A 16,012-nucleotide genomic window follows, 5' to 3' on the forward strand; every position below is an offset into this window, starting at 1 on the left:
GAATGACAAGGTTATACTGTATAACAGTAAATCTAAGTTGGCCGGCTGCTTGGGCGGGACGCTCTCTCGCTCACCGGAGAGAGAGGGACAGAGAGAGAGAGAGAGAGAGACATAGAGAGAGAGAGAGAGAGAGAAACGATCCGTCAGAAAGGCCCAAGACTTTGGTATCGTCTGCGTCGAATGCAAAAAATGGTGACTCTTTACTCTTTACAGTGTAATATCAATCAATACAACTAAACACATCCATTAAAAACATCCACATGAATATACTCAACAAATGTTATGCAGGAGAAAAAAAAAAAAAAAAAAAAAAAAAAACCTCCCTCCCCTCCCCTCCCCCCCCCTTACACTCTTTTCGTCGCCATAAAATCCAGTAAATTGTTAAACAAAGCATTTAAACGTTACATATCCCATTAAAGTAAAAAGAGAATAATGTTATGGGGGAACCCCCCCCCCCTCCCCCCTCCCCCCTCCATTCAGGAGGGGGAGGGGCCTAAATAGCGACGACTTTTAAATTTCTTCTTTTTTTTTGGGATGTTGTCGTGTGTGAAAAATATATGTTTAGTAGCGTGAACTAAAACATTTACATGATTTTACAGGTGTAAAGGAAAAACATCGCTTTTTGACATAACTCTTTATAATAATAATAATAATAATAATAATAATAATACATCCCCACAGTCTTATGAACATGCTATGATGCGTCACTCACTCCCATCACAGTCCGTGTGATGTGTGTGTGTGTATACAGGTTTTCTCTTTTCTTTAAAATGAGTGTGTGTGTGTGTGTGTGTGTGTGTGTATATGTGTGTGTATACATGTGTGTGTGTGCTGTTGGGCCCTCCCTCTTCAACAGTCCCCCGAATTGTGCGAGTGTGGCCCGGTCTCCATTTTCCAGTCCCTCTGGTCGGCTTCGCCGCCGCCGCCGCCACCGCCGCCCCCGCCCCCGCCGCCGCCCGCCTGGCCGTGCTGGGAGGCGGCGGGCGACAGCGACATCTGGCGCCGCGGGTTGCCGCTGTGCATGGTGTTCCAGTGGCGCTTCAGGTCCGACGCCTTGATGAAGGCCTTGTCGCAGGAGCCGCAGTTGAAGGGCCGCTCGCCCCGGTGCTGCCGCTCGTGGTCCTTCAGGTGGGACTTGTGCTTGAAGGCCTTTTCGCACATCTGGCAGGCGAACGGCCGCTCGTTGCTGTGCACGCGCTCGTGCCGCTTCAGGTCGGGCCCGCGGATGAACGCCTTGCCGCACACCACGCAGCGGTGCGGCTTGAAGCCCGAGTGGATCTTCAGGTGCTCCTTGAGGTGCGCGGCGGTGGTGAAGGCCTTGGGGCAGTGCTCGCAGCCGTACGGCCGGTTGGCGGTGAGCAGGCGCTCCTTCTTGGCGTTGTGGTCCAGCGGCTTGGCGCCGGCGCCCTGGCAGGAGCCGTGGTCGCGGTGGCCGTACAGCAGGTACTCCAGCTTCATGTCGCTGGAGGAGGACGAGCCCCAGCTGTGGCCGTGCGGGTCCTTGCCCATGTTGGCGTTGTAGTTGTGCGGCTGCGACACGTGCGAGCCGCCGGGGCCCATGCCGTCCATGCCCTGGTCGTAGAAGCTGTTCTTGCGCACCTCCTCCATGGCCAGCTCCTTCAGGATGGCGTCCTGCGCCCGCATGCCGTGGTCGCCCGGCGCCTGGTTCTCCCGCGTCTTCATGTTGGTCAGCTCGCGCTTCTGCGTGCACAGGTTGTCCAGGAAGTTGATGCCCAGGATCTGGCCCGACGACATCATCATGTTGATGTCCTTCTTGCGCACGGCGAGCCGCGCCGTGTACATGTAGTTGAGCACCTCCTCGAAGATGTCGGAGCGGATGAAGTCCAGCTCCACGATGGAGTTGTCCTCGTCGCTCTGCTTCTTGAACAGCTTCTTGAAGTAGTTGCTGCACGCCGCCAGCACGCAGCGGTGCGCCCGGAACTCGATGTTCTCCACCACCACCACCACGTCGCAGTGCTCGCCCTCCATCCTCTGCTGGTTCAGCATCTTCAGGAAGGTGGCCTTGTGGTCGTAGTCGATGTATCTTAGTAGATCAGACATGGTGCAGGTGAGAAAGACGCAACCTGCAGGAGAGAGAGAAATAATAATAATAATAATAATTAAAAAAAACATGTAAATTTTTTCCCCACACACAGAAAGGGGGTGGAGCTCTATTTGCATAATATATACAAGGAGTGTGCAACACATTCTTGCAACTTGCAGCGCGGGGAAAAAAAACAAAAAAAACACGTTTATTGATTTTTAAAAAAAAGAGCAAAATGAGAGAAAAGTAGCAGAATCTATTCGTGCAGAAATCTTCTAAGCAAAAAAAAAAAAAAAAAATCCGGGAGGCCCCGAAAACAAGCAGAGCAGCTCGCGATAATAATAATGGGGGAAAAGGGAAAAAGACGCACAAAACACCGCGAGAAGCGCGCACACGCACTTTCCTCCACTTCGCGAACGCGGTTCGGATGCGGGGTTCGCGTGACAGCGGCGTCGCGTGCGGCGGGGATAAGAGCTTCGCGGGAATATTTCACATTTCACTGCGCCCAGCCATTTTGCTCGGCGAGCCTCCATTGGCATGTTCCTCCTGGAGGCTTTAAACTCGGTTCCGCCCGCCCGCCTCCTCCTCCGCGGCGGGCGGGCGGGCGGGGAGAGGCGGCCCCCGCCGCGCGCCCGGGCCCCGCCGCGGCCCGTGCTCCCCGCAACCGCGCGCGCGGACAAAGGGAGAAGAGAAAAGGGGGTTAATGTGGAAAAAAAGGAAAAAAAGGAGAAGGTTTAGTACCAGCAGCCTCGACGCGATCCCCGTGTTGTCACGCAAGGCAGTCGACGACGATCCAGGGGCTGTCGTTTTTCCTCTTCCTCCTCTTGTTGTGACTGCGCGGCTTGCACAGGAAGCGCGCCATTGTTCTGCTGCTGCCACCTACAGCGCCGGAGCGGGTACTGCAGCCAAGATCCTCTATTCCCAGCAGGAGGTCTCACTCTTAACCGCTGAACGCTGTGACTCCGACAGTCTTTTGATTTTTTTCCCCCCCTTTAAAAATAAAGTAAGATAACACGAGATACGAGAACTATTTGTGATTTGGAGACAGACACATATGTCTGCAGATGTTTTGAATAGTGGACTTCATTTTATTTATTTATTAATTTAAATATGTTGACACTTTCTTATATGTTTTGGATGTACAATTGCTTATTTTGTTTGTTTGTTTTTGTTCATGTACAGCTGCACGTCTTGGCCACGACAATATGGAAAAAGACACTTTTTAAATCTAAACAGGCTTTTCTGTTCAACTAAAGTTTGAATAAATCAAAGTTTATTCATCCCATATGGGACTTTTCTTTATTTATCTCAGCAGCTCTACATTTCACATCGATATGAAAATAATAAGACACAATCAAACAAGAAGTTGAAGTATAAGAGAGTTTTCTTTCTCAAATATTTAGCTGGGCATCATATTATTGTTGTGTTTTATGTATTCATATTGTAGCAGCGGACTGCACTTACCCCACTTTATTGTTTTTGTTTTTTTTTTATAAATAAAGACAAGAATATCATTAATAAAGTATTTCTATTCTGATTCTGAAAAATGATAGAAAGAACAAAGAAAATATTCACATTCACAGTGGATTTTGTTGCAGTATTAAACAGCTGTAGCAATGTGCAAAGTACATTTCATATATATTAAACTGCTTCCGTTATTTTTTTTATGTCAACACTCTTCAGTCATTTTCACAGATTTTTGCCAATTAACTTGTTTTGACTGTTGTTATTTTGGGGGGATTTGTTGGGTTTCTCTGTTAAAAGTGCCGAGAAATGACTGTGTTGTATGCGATGCTATATAAATAAAGCTAAATTGAATTTAAATTGAATTGAATTGGTCATGGGAGCCATTCTAAAAGCTGTTTTACTTGTTTGACCTCTTCCAGAGGTTGTTGTTTTTTTTATCCCTCATCAGTTTTGCTTCTTTTTGAAAAAGAAAAAATCTACCAATCACCACATTTTTTAATGTTAGAAAGTAGAATTATATAAATAAATAATAAATATTTTTATTTATTTATTTAAACAGTACCTCCAACATCGTCTTGTCATTTCTGGTTGTTTTATTTCGACTCTCTCCTTTAAGTGTCGACTAAAACCATCAGAGTGAGACGTCACGTTTCCCGCCACTCTTCGCCAAGGGGGCGGAGCTTCAGAGACCACAGAGTAAAAGTGGCTTTAAAACTCTGATTTAATGAATAATTACCACGCCGGGTATTTTTCTTGATAAACTCCACATCGTGTCTAAGAATTAAGCAATTAATGATTCGAAGGCACCCGAAACATTTTCAAAATCCTCATTTACAAGCTGAATATATTCATAATTTGTGAAAACTTAATCTGTGATACCTCATTTTGTGGAATAGATTTGTATAGGTAGGACTTGTATTTATTTATTCTCAATTCATACCGTCCTTTTTGTACAATTTTGTATATAATTGTTCCATCTTAATGTCACGATTTTTTTTTTGAGGACCACAATTGAAATAAGTCTCTTTAATGACTTTTTTGCATCATACTTTTTTTTTTTTTACAGGATTAATACATTTTTATTTTATATGTACTTGTGGAAAATAAGTCAAGTATAATCGACAGAAATTCCAAAAAAAAAAAAATATATATATATTTGAACTAATGCTGCTAATGTTGACCAATATCTGTTGAGACGGATGAAATTAATCAACAGTTGTCAACATTAGCTGCTTATGTTTTTGTTGTTTTTTCCACCAGAAAAGACCTAATTATTGTACTAAAATGAGAAAAATCTCGACCTGATCTGTACAATAAAGTAAATTAAATATGAAGAGCATGTTGAGAGTTAATCCTCTTGGGGAATTCGTTCCTCTGCATTTGACCTTTAACCTTACATATGTACTGATGAATGTGGACCAGTGTGATATAAAAGATTTATAGATGGAATTACAGGTGCAGGTGGAAAAGTACATTTTATCATCAGTTATTGCAACACTCCTCACATAAAAGCTCAAATGAAAACATAAATATCAAGTTTTCTCAAATCTGAGATATTACCCAATGTAGTGATCCATTATCCACGTATGTGTATGTATATAAATATTTGTGTATCTACGTATGTGTGTATACGTCTATATGCATATATGTGTACATAGCTGATTTCCTTTTTATGTATTTTTTTTTAACTTTCTTTTAAATTTAGTTGAGTTTTTTTTCTTGTTTTTTGTCCAGTCCCTGTTTGTTAAATATAGTTAAGATGATGAGACTCAGCCTATACACTTCTACTCTGTTAATAAAAAAAAAAATTAAAAACTTAAAAAAAAAAAAAAAAAAAAATTAAAAAAAAAAAAAAAAAAAACAAATTCTTTCTTTTCACAGTGGAAAAATTCAAAATATTTTCTTTCTTGTTTTTTGTCCTGTCCCCGTGTTTGTTAAACATAGTTAAGATGATGAGCCTATACACTTCTACTCTGTTAATATAAAAAAAAAAAATTTTTTAAACATAAAAAAAAAAATAAAATAAATAAAAGATAAAAGAAAGGATTAAAAAAAAGATTTTTTAAAATTTATTCTTTTTAACAGTGAAAAAATCAATTATATATATATATATATATATATATAACAAATCTGAATTTAACACAGGAATAAACACTGCACTTAAAAAAAAAAACCCCAACGTCCTGGACACACAAACAACACGGTGATTTAAATTCGATCATGAAAGAAGGAAAACAAAAATAAAAACAAATTCATTCGCCACTAAACAAATTCATTCGCCACTTTTATTTTCACCATTGGAGGGAAAACATGGCCGTACATGAACGACACTCGCTTATTCAGATACATGTGAACAGGCGGGGGCGGGGCGGGGGTGGTGAGGGGGGGGGCGTTGATAGGTCTCTCCTGGCTTTGCATCATTTTTTTTTTTTGGGGGGGGGGGTTAAGCTCGGCAGTCTGAGCCCTTCACAGTCACACAAACCTGGGACTTGGTGCTGCAGCCGATCTTCTACCCGGCAGGGGGGGGGGGGGGGGGGGGGACATTCAAAGCCTGCAGAGGCACATACAAGAAATAAAAAGAAAAATCTTTTGATTTCAACGGCTTTTTGCCTAAAACAGACGAGAGAGGGAAAAAAAAAAAAAAAAAAAAAAAAGTTGCAGTGGGCGTCTATTCGATCAATGGGGAAAAAAAAAAAAATCATAAAACACTGAATTAATAATAAAAAGGAAAATGCAGTTCAAGTAGACGTGACATAAATCAACGGTGAAAGATAATTTGCTATTTTCCTACGAGAGCGAGGGAGCGAGAGAGAGAGAGAGACGAGACGAGAGAGAGAGAGAGAGAGAGAGAGACGAGACGAAGACGAGAGAGCGAGAGAGGCGACGAGAGAGACGAGAGATGAGAGGAGAGAGAGAGAGAGAATTGGATAATGTACAGAACTGAGCTGTAGTGGCAAAACCTGGCGGGGAATCCGGACCTTCCCCAAAAAAAACACAGACGAAAAAACAAAAGAAGAAGAAGAAGAAGAAGAAGAAGAGGAAGAAAAGAGGTTGTTGGCACTTCTACTGGCAAAGTTAAATAGAACACGTACGCGTCTGGAGTGATGGCTTCATTTCATAAATAAAAGGATCCGCTTACAATAATTATTCTCAATAATCATAAAAATGCATAAGAGTCATAATAAGGCAGTGGAAGCGGGGGAGTGGGTGTGGGGTGGGGGGGAGGGGCTCCCACCGTCACGGGAGTCGTACAGTTCTGCCGTTTGGGAATGTTTCGATAATGCGACGTTGCGTCCTTCTCATGCAAAATGCATTTATTTGGTATTGCGGGCGATTGGTTGCGACTAGCGGCGAGCTGCTGCAGCGTCCGGAGAGGCGGAGCTTCTTCCCCTCGTCCTCTCGGGTTCCCCGGCGGGCGGCGGCGAGGAGGAGGAGGAGGAGGGAAGAGGAGGTTGGTGGTGGTGGGAGGTTTGGAAAAAAGGAAAAAAAAAAAAAAAAACAACACCAAAAAAAAACAACAAACCAGCCGTCGGTTGTTATTCCTGGAAGAGCAGAGGAGAAAAACGAGTTAATTCAGCAGGAGGCCGGTTTTAATTACTGCTTTTTTTCTTTTTATTTAAAATACTGCCACTGTGAGCGCCGCCGAGAACCAAGTCTGATTAAACGTTACGGCAGCTTCACCCTCGTAAAAATCCGTGCGTGTGTGTGTGTGTGTGTGGATGCAAAACACAGAGTTTCTGCAAAAAAATTATTTAAAAAAATGAATAATTCACGACGCGAAAACCACCTGGATTTTATTCGTCCCACTGTCCAACTGCAATCCATCACAATGTAAAATGCGTCGGCCCGTCATGTCTTATTCAGTGCTTTTCAGCAAAGTTTAGGAGAGACGGGGCGACTAAATTCAAAACCACTTGTGAAGGATGGAGGCCGCTCTGTGTGTGTGTGTGTGTGTGTGTGTGTGTGTAGTGTGTGTGTGTGTGTGTGTGTGTGTGTGTGTGTGTGAACTGTTGGTGTTATTGTGGCTGCTTTTTTTTTTTTTTTTAACCACCTGAAACTCAATTTAACCACCTGAACTCGACAATTAACCTCTACAAATTAAAAGTTGCTCTTATTTAAAAAAATAAAAATAAATATATATATATATATATATATATATATAAAAAGTGAAGGTTATGTCTGTATTGTCGTTTCATTGATTCGCCAGAGAGCCTGATTGGTCTGGTTTGAGAAAACAAACAAACAAACAAACAAAAAAAAACAAATACGTTCCGAGGAAATCGCAATTTTTTCCGATTGCGAAAATTGCGCTTCTGAAATGCGCTCCGCGGGTATAATAAACGGTAGTTCTGCACATGCTCAGTAGAGACAATCAGAACAAAGTTTCCGCCGCGGCGTCGCGACTCCCGGTCCAAATTCCCGGGGGGAGAGAAACATCCTGTGACTTGGTGCTTTTATTTTGACGGTCACCGTAATTGCGATCCAACTTGGTGGTCCGTCCACATTAGCATGTCCGTGTTTTGCCACGGTTACTGTTTATAGCGTGTGCTGTCATCACCAAAACAACCAACAGCTCCCACTGGTGGCCCGACATGGTAACGACGCTGATTTCAGTGTTTTTTGAAAGACGCATCGTTTTTTTCGTCTCGGGGGGGGGGGGAGGGGGGGTAATCTTCCAACACGATGTCCCGTTTGCATTGAAGTGGCAAAACGTTGAAAACGATGTAATTTAGCAGCTGCGTTTCACAAAAGTTGCGGTTTTCCCCGTTTCCATGGAGACGGGAGTGTTTCCAGAGGCTCCGAGCATCGTTGCCGTGGAAACAGACGCCCGAAACATGAAAAAAAACAACGTTTTTTGTTTACGTGTAAACGGGGGCCTCCGGTGAGGAGCAGAATTGGATGTTTAATGCGGGGAAGAAATTAAAACATTGAAAACAGATTCAACACATTTAACAGTATAAAATAGTTTGTAAAAATTACATAATTCATTTTGTCTGTTGTTTTTTTTTGTACAATTCTTGGAATTTCTTTTAAAAGGAAGCATTTCCCCCACAATATTCCCTCTTATTTTCCAATTAATAGTAATATAATAATACCTTTATTTATAAAGAACTTTTAAGAATGAAAGCGATTTCGACGCCCGAGACGAGTCTTAATAAATTGAAAACTGCCGACTGTGATAAAATCGATCCAGACATTAAAGGGACGACGAGTAAAAAAAAAAAAAAAAAACGCCACCGCGATGCAGCTGAGCGTGGATCCAGTCGCTCTGCATCAGGATACGACCGCAAACTGCTCCGTGTGTGTGTGTGTGTGTGTGTGTGTGTGTGTGTGTGTGTGTGTGTGGAGGAGACACGAACAGCTGAGAGGCGCAATGACAACAATTAGTGGTTGCGTTAATAGAGCTGCTCAAAACACGCCGATATGAGCCACACACACACACACACACACACTGAGGGCAACGGGCCGCAGAAACAAAGGTAAGCATTCCCTTCTGGTGAGTCACACACACACACACGCACGCACACACACACACACACACACACACGCTCATCCCAAACCCCCCCTCCTCGGGATCGTTTAATGAAATAACAAGCTCCAGAGCCAAGAGGTGGAATTAGGAGAGAACCACTTCCAGAAATCACACACGCACACGCACACACACACACACGCACACACACACACACACACACACAGTTAGTGTATAGATATAAATGCTTAGGGAGGGAGTTGAGACAACATGCTGCAGTACAATGGAATGAGAAGTTTCCTCTTGCAGCAGCCCCCCCCCCCCCCTCCGGACAAGTTGGAACACAAACATCACTGCATTAGTGAAGGATTGAAAAATGTGATTCTTTCTTTTTTCTTTTCTTCTTTCCCCCCCCTCAACATGAAGCTGAGATCGCAACTGCAAGCAGGTATGATGACCTGTGAGATTTTCTTTTTTATAAAATTTTTGTTTGTTTGTTTCAGGAGTAACGACCCCCCCCCCCCCCCCCCCCCCTCTCCCTAGAATTTATTTATTTTTCGTCTCCTTGTAAGGAAGGGAGATGAAAATAGCCGCGGCGCAGGTCCGGCTCGGGTTTTCAGCGTTTCAGTGCACACGGGGGCTGAGAGCTCCGGGAAACACAAGCCGGTTCAGCCGGAAAGCAATCGCTCAAGGCTGGCGGTTGCCTCTCGTGACGAGCAACTGTGGCGGCTGCAACGCAGTTTAAAAAAAAAAAAAAAAAAAAAAAATCCTTTTTGCAAAGGATTTGCTCCGCATGCATGCATTTCCAGAACAATTTTAATTTGCACGTGCAATAGATAAAAAAAAAGAAAAAGAAAGTCAATGCAGAATGTTGCATGTTAAGGGTGACCTTGTGTAAACATAAGAGTGGGGGAGGGGGGGGAGGGGTGAGGGGGGAGGGGTGGTGGTGGTGGTGGTGAGTTTCCCTCCAGCAGGGGGAGCTGTTGCATCCCAAATTTACCAAGAGGTTGCATGAGACGGCCGGCAGCATTACGCTTAAAGGTTCCTGAGCCTCGGCGTGACGAGCTGAGCTGGTAATATCCGCTCTGCGCTCACGCACACACACACACACGCACACACACACACACACACACCGACACACACACACACACACACACCGGGGGAGTGGAGCTGCAATGACAACAGCATGATACAGCAGCTGTGAGAAACGAGAGCTGTCCACACCAGTGACAGAGAGGAAGCGCTGATGGGGGGGGGGGGGGGGAAGCAGCATGCCCGAGAATGGCGACCAGATAAGGGTGGAGGGTGGAGGAGGGGGGAGAGGAAAAAGTCGGACCACAGAGACCAGACTGAAGCGGACCGAGCCGGGACTGGACTTGGGGGGGGGGGGGGGGGGGGGGTCTGGTTTGTCTTACCTGGGTCAGTCCTCCCCCTCCTCTGGCGTGATCTCTGTCTCTTTATGTACCACTACTTTGGTCACTGACATGTCAGGGTGCTGTTCTTTAGCCTCCTTTATGGCCTGAGCCAGAGCCTACATAAGGGAGTGCAGTGCCAGGAGGGGTCACCAGGGGGAGACAGAGAACGGTGGGGGGGGGGGAGGGGGGGGGGGGGGGGGGAAGCGGGGAGGGAGTGTTAGGTCAAGTTTGTTAAAAACACATTTCAAAAAAATGTTAGGCCTCTCCGCGTTGCGCAAGCTAAAAAAAAAGAAAAGAAAGTCGCGGGAGTCACTTTTTTTTTTTTTTTTTTTTTTTTAACTTTTCATATGCGATTATTCAACTCGGCGGCGCGACGACGCGGGGGGGGGGGGCCCACCTCGTCATGGTCGTATGTCCGCGACCCCGGTGATGACGATCCGCTTCTCGATCCTCGTCTCGGAGATTCCTCCCTTCACCATCTGAGCCGAGAGCAGAGGGGCGGCGATGAGGCGGTCGCTATGACGACGCTCTCACAGAGAGCGCGCTGTAGTTTAATCCTCCAACGCATTGGGTTTTTTTTTAACCACTGCGCCGCGGCACACTGGTGTTTCCGCCAGATCTCGTCAGGTGAGCCGCGGGAAATTATACAATTTCACATTTAAAAAAACAAAAAACATTTGTGTTGCAGAGTAATCATGTATAAATCCTCTTCGCCACTAGAGGGCAGCACAGAACTTTGCCGGTGAAATGTAAAGTGACAGACGTCAGTGTGGTTCATCTCCACCTCCTGCTACCATCTTGTATCAAAGTACTGTGTCAGTGACAGTGATGGAGAAGTTTTTGAAAAGGAAGAATGTGAACCAGGATCTCAGCTCTTCATCCATCAGGTCCAGGTTTCAAACTGACGGAGTCACAATTTAAAAAAAAATATTTTTTTGTATTTACTTGATTCCTATTGATAAAACTTTGATGAGAAGACTTTATATTGTTAATCGACGCTGGAGAGTTTCACATTTAACATTTTCGGGTGGTTAATGTGCCTCCAGATTTTTCCAAAGACAAAAGTGTGCCTTGCTCAAAAAAGGTTGGAAACGCAGGGGGTCGGCAACCCTTTCGTCCCTCCACTGCGGCTCCTTGAGCCTCTGTCCCACTGCAGCTCATCCGGAGCGGCGTGGGGTGGGAGGTAAGGCAAAGGGTGGTATGGGAGGTAAGGCAAAGGGTGGTATGGGAGGTAAGGCAAAGCGCACCCAGGGCCAATTGCGTTGCGCCGCGCCGCTACAAAGAGTGGGGGTCAAATGTCGGCGGGACGTGAACGACGCAGCGATGTGACGTCGGTCACGCGACAATAATGGCGTGGTGTGCGAGTTGTAGGTGTTTGTGTTCAGTGGGAAACGGGACCTTTAACCTTTAACCTTTAACCTTTAACGCATTAGAGGTTGCCGACCCCTGTCCAGATGTGTGAAACGTCACGGCGGACGCAGCCCCACCTTGGTGATGTGTGTGGTGGTGGTGGTGCTGGTGGTTTCCGACGTGATGGTCTGAGCGCTCAGCAGGACGCCGGGGTCGGCGTCGCCGTTGGTCTCGCCCTGCGGAGACACCAGACGCCCGGGTCACCCATTTCCACAGCCGCTTCTCATTTATCAACGTGTCGCGGGAAGAACTTGGTGCCAATAGTTTCTCTGATCATTTAATGGAGAAAATTGACAATAAAAGTATTTCTTTATTTTTTAAGGTCAGATTTAAGGAATTAAGGTTCTTTTTTTTTGTTTCGGCATATAAGAAGTTAAATATCGGCCTTTTTTTTTTTAAACCTCAGGAGTGATTTGATAAATGCAGATGTTTTACACCATCTTTACCTTGTTTAAATGAATGAAAAAAACCCTGTTCTGTCGTTAAAGTCTAATAAAAGCTTTAACTCTGGGTTTCAAGGCGTCGCGTTTCCAGAGACGCCCGACAAACCAAACCAAAATGTTACGTTTTTACTTGAAAATCGTCGCGCAAACGGGCCCCATGGTTGTTTTTTTTCTTTCCTTCAAAGCTTCTTTTCACTCAAGTGACACCAGGCAAAAATAAAACCCGAAGACGAAAACCTCAAACGGAAGATCAAAGCGGCGGCGACGGTTTCCTTCAGCTTCAACAGAGACTCTCGTCTCGCCGATTCCCGCAGCGTGGCGGTTTTGATTCGCTCCCGGCGGCGTTTTCTCCCGTCGGTGAACGTAAACGCGACGCGTCACGGCTTCGCGTCCGAGCGGCCGACCCGAACATAAAACCAATCTCACCTCGCAGGAAACTATCCTTCAGCGCAACGTCAACAAAGACGGCCGTACCTCTGCAGCCTCATAGGTGATGGTTTTTGTCTCCGTGTGGACGACGGGCGAGTCTTTGGAAGCCGCGTCCAGATGATCAGGACTCTTTGGGGTGGAGAAGAAAAAAAGAAAAAGGTTAAAAACAAACGTCTGCAGAGAGAAAAACACGTAATTTCACGTCTTTGCTTGTGAAAGTTGAAGGCGCTCTGGTACGGTGGATCAAATCGACGGGAACGAGCCAGCGGAGGGCCGAGGTCTGGAAACGAGGCGTGCAGCCATGCATTGAGGCTTTAATCCAGTGAGGGAGGGGGGGCTGCTGCCCCCAGGGTGCAAATCACAAGGTTTGGATCAAGTGTGTGTGTGTGTGTGTGTGTGTGTGTGTGTGTGTGTGTGTGTGTGTGTGTGCATCAGATGTCCCCTGATCTGCGCCACCAGACAAAACGGTGAAGTTAGGAATGTCTGCGAGACGAATCCATGCGGTTGTTGGGTGGGGGGGGGGGGTGGTGGCATCACTTGATTGATTGCGACGGTGGTGAGGTCACGATGGCGAGGGCGTCCGGAGGCGAGGTTACCTCGTCGGGAGGGGGGGCGGAGCAGCGGTCCGGCCCGAGTCACCTCAATCAGTTTCAATTCTCCGTCTTCCTCCTCCTCCTCCTCCTCCTCCTCCTCTTCCTCCTCGACGTCCTTTGCTTCGGGACGCTTCCGGATTCCCTTCTTCCCTGCGTTCAGCCTCTTCCTCCTCCTCTTCTTCCTCCTCCTCGTCTTCCTCCGCAGGCTCACGCTCGTCTAGTTCATCTTCCGAACTCTCAATCTGCGGATAGTGATATTTCTCTTTCTCGAAGGGCAGACGGTTTGACGTCTTCCACAGCTTTTTCATCCTCGCCGCCCACAGAGGTCGCCGGCAAACCTTCCTCCTCCTCCTCGTCTTCATCCACCTCCTCGATTCTACCTTCCAACGCCGCGGGGCCGCCGCCGCCGCTGCCGCCGCCCTCTTTGAAAACCTCCACCTGCTCGGAGAATTTCACTCTCTTGCCGTGTATTCGCGGCTGCTCTCCGGACGATTCCTCTTCCTCTTCCTCTTCCTCTCCTCCGACGTGAACCGGCGCCGCCGCGGCCAATCGGACACCGTCGCCTTCATGCCCCGCCCACCTCGCTCGCCCGCGCTCCCTCTCCGGCCGCTTCTCCCTCCGGCAACACGCTCGCACTAAACCCCGCCTCCATCGTCGTTTCTGGCCGCGAGCGCCCGACGCACACGCCGCGCGGCCGTCGGCGTTTTTGATATTCACCGTTGGCCCTGCGGACTTGAGGGGCGCCGCGTCCGTCTGCGAGGGATCCGCCGCCGCCGCCGCCGCCTCCTCGTGGCCTGGTGACACCTGAAGGAAGACAAATTGACTGTCAGGAGACGAGCGAGGAAGTAAAACCCAAACAAGTAGCGCCGCCGCCGCGGCGTCCCGTGACCTGACGGAGAGAGAGGTGCCGTCCGTTCTACATCGTTAGACGCTGAATGTATAAAACCTCAGGGCGCGGGTGTCAAACTCGCTCGGAGGAGAACCAATCCGGGTGAAATCCACAGGAAAATCGTCAACATTTAATTTAATTTCGACAAAACTCTGCGACCTAAACTGAACATTTAGCACGAGAGTTGACGTCATTTTCCCGTAGTAATTGTGAAAATATGGACATTTTCATCACGTACACTCTGCGCCACAACAAAGAAAAGTATTAGAATTGATATTTAAAGGTTATTTTGGCTCTATTTTAGCAGTCCGGCCCGGCGGAGGCACTCGACCGACACTGTGTTTGACACCCGGCCCCGAGAGCATCACGTCACTGTAACAAGTCAACAAGGAGCGGAGAGCAGTCGTCACCTTGTCCGAGGAGGAAACCCATCCCAGAGTCGACTGATGAGACAGAAGGACGACACACAACAGGAAAAGAGAGGACAGTGAAAAGTCACGCCAACAACGAGAGCGAAGGGAGGATGAAAAGCCATTAAAATAATAATAATAATTAAAATTAAAAAAACGAGGAGGTTTTAATAGTAATGTGCAGCCTCAAGTGTCAAAACTGCACGGATCCTTCACTGGAAGCAAACCTCCACTTGAGATGACTTCACAGGTGGATCCGTAAAGTGTTTCTGAGGCGGGGGGGGGGGGGGGGGGGGGGGGGGGGTGGAGGATGAGGAGGGAAAGCTGCAGCGGTGGCGCCGAGCCAGCGCTCTGAAGTCACCGCTGACGGGAAACTGATAATGGAGCCCAGAGCAAAATAAAGAAATAAATAAAGAAATGGTGGAGCCGACAGAACAAACAGGAGCCAGTCGGACCCCCCCCCCCCCCCCCCCCCCCCCCACGCCCCCCATTTCTTTCCTTATCGACCCGCGGGAGAGGCAAGCTGTTTTTCGCCGTCAACAAACTTAAACAGAAAACAAACCAAAACAGCTGAGTCAGAGAAAAGCAGCGGCGGGTTAGAAGCAGCAGTTTGAGCCTGCGGGGTGTTAACGGGGCCGTCAGCCATGCGACGCCCCCGCCGTCTCGCTCCTGCCTAAACAGGTTTAACGGCCGTCGGGAGGCGGCGATGAGTGGGTGGAGGCAGCGGGGTGGAGGACCATGTGAAGGGAGGAGGTGCTGCTTTGAGGTCGCTTGTTTGGGTTTTTTTAGTTTTTTTTCATACAGTACCGCTGTCAGAGTCGCAGCCGAGCTTTCGGAGAGCGTGAACCGAGCGGCGCCGGACGTGTGCCGCTCGGCCCGGACCTCCCGGAAGGTGAAGACGTCAACTTTCCGCGGGCGTCTCGTCGGGGGTCTTCGTCTCCTCGGAAATCCACGACGCCATGGCCTTCTTCGGCGAGTCCACGCCTTTGGACCGAGTCGCGTCTTCGCTACTGATCTCCGCCTTCGGACTCAACGCCTTGGCGACGGCGCCGCCGTCTTCTTCCGTCTCCGGCGGCGGCGGCGGCGGCTGGACCTCGTCCCCGTCGTCCCGGGAACTCTCCGGAGACGAACGGCTCGTCGCTTTCGGCGCTCGAGTCCCGGGCGTCCTCTTTGTCCCCTTTGTCCTCGGCTCCCTCCTTCAAGATGATGAGCGTCCCCTTCTTGTCGGTGATGGCCTGGGACACCTCCTGTCTCACCGCCCCGGGGCTGACCTTCTTCTCCTCCGCCTCCTCCAGGGAGTCGCGGGTCTTCTTCTTCTCCTCCGCCTCTCGCGGGGTGCCGTCCACGAAGACGTCGTCGTCCATGGTCGTGGACGGACTAACCCCGCGAGGGCCCGAGGAGGTGGCTCCTTCCGTTACCACGCTATCCGCCGCGTACTTCAC

At 47.8% G+C, this 16,012-nt stretch overlaps 2 protein-coding genes across 3 annotated transcripts in view; both read right to left on the minus strand.

The window, feature by feature from the left end:
• Window positions 1-360: 360 nt before the first annotated feature.
• On the minus strand, window positions 361-3,021 carry LOC308135269 (zinc finger and BTB domain-containing protein 14-like). 2 transcript variants are annotated; one of them, XM_080503170.1, is made up of 2 exons: window positions 2,786-3,021; window positions 361-2,084 (listed from the first exon to the last, which is right to left on the minus strand). In XM_080503170.1, the coding sequence occupies exon 2, from the start codon at window positions 2,059-2,061 to the stop codon at window positions 850-852; it is 1,212 nt and encodes a 403-aa protein (XP_080359296.1). In that variant the 5' UTR covers window positions 2,062-2,084; window positions 2,786-3,021; the 3' UTR covers window positions 361-849. The 2 variants fall into 2 exon arrangements, with proteins under 2 accessions (XP_080359296.1, XP_080359295.1); XM_080503169.1 differs by lacking the exon at window positions 2,786-3,021 and adding an exon at window positions 2,415-2,776.
• Window positions 3,022-6,447: 3,426 nt separating this feature from the next.
• The window catches only part of epb41l3b (erythrocyte membrane protein band 4.1-like 3b), a 42,566-nt gene continuing 33,001 nt past the window's right edge, over window positions 6,448-16,012 (minus strand). The window contains 10 exon segments of the mRNA XM_080502956.1: window positions 6,448-7,053; window positions 10,397-10,512; window positions 10,794-10,812; window positions 10,814-10,875; window positions 11,884-11,982; window positions 12,724-12,807; window positions 13,989-14,075; window positions 14,571-14,603; window positions 15,378-15,577; window positions 15,616-16,006. Coding sequence (XP_080359082.1) covers window positions 10,402-10,512; window positions 10,794-10,812; window positions 10,814-10,875; window positions 11,884-11,982; window positions 12,724-12,807; window positions 13,989-14,075; window positions 14,571-14,603; window positions 15,378-15,577; window positions 15,616-16,006 — 1,086 coding nt within the window. The 3' untranslated portion in view covers window positions 6,448-7,053; window positions 10,397-10,401.

The sequence above is a fragment of the Blennius ocellaris genome, assembly GCF_963422515.1.
Source record: "Blennius ocellaris genome assembly, chromosome: 10".
Lineage (NCBI taxonomy): Eukaryota > Metazoa > Chordata > Actinopteri > Blenniiformes > Blenniidae > Blennius > Blennius ocellaris.

What these genes read in the sequence shown, in the direction of transcription:
- LOC308135269 (XM_080503169.1), bottom strand. Translation starts at nt 2,583, where the DNA reads ATGCCAATGGAGGCTCGCCGAGCAAAATGGCTGGGCGCAGTGAAATGT. An exon ending in CGCGCTTCTCGCGGTGTTTT is followed by an intron (nt 2,085 to 2,414) that starts GTGCGTCTTTTT and finishes TCTCTCCTGCAG; the next exon opens with GTTGCGTCTTTCTCACCTGC.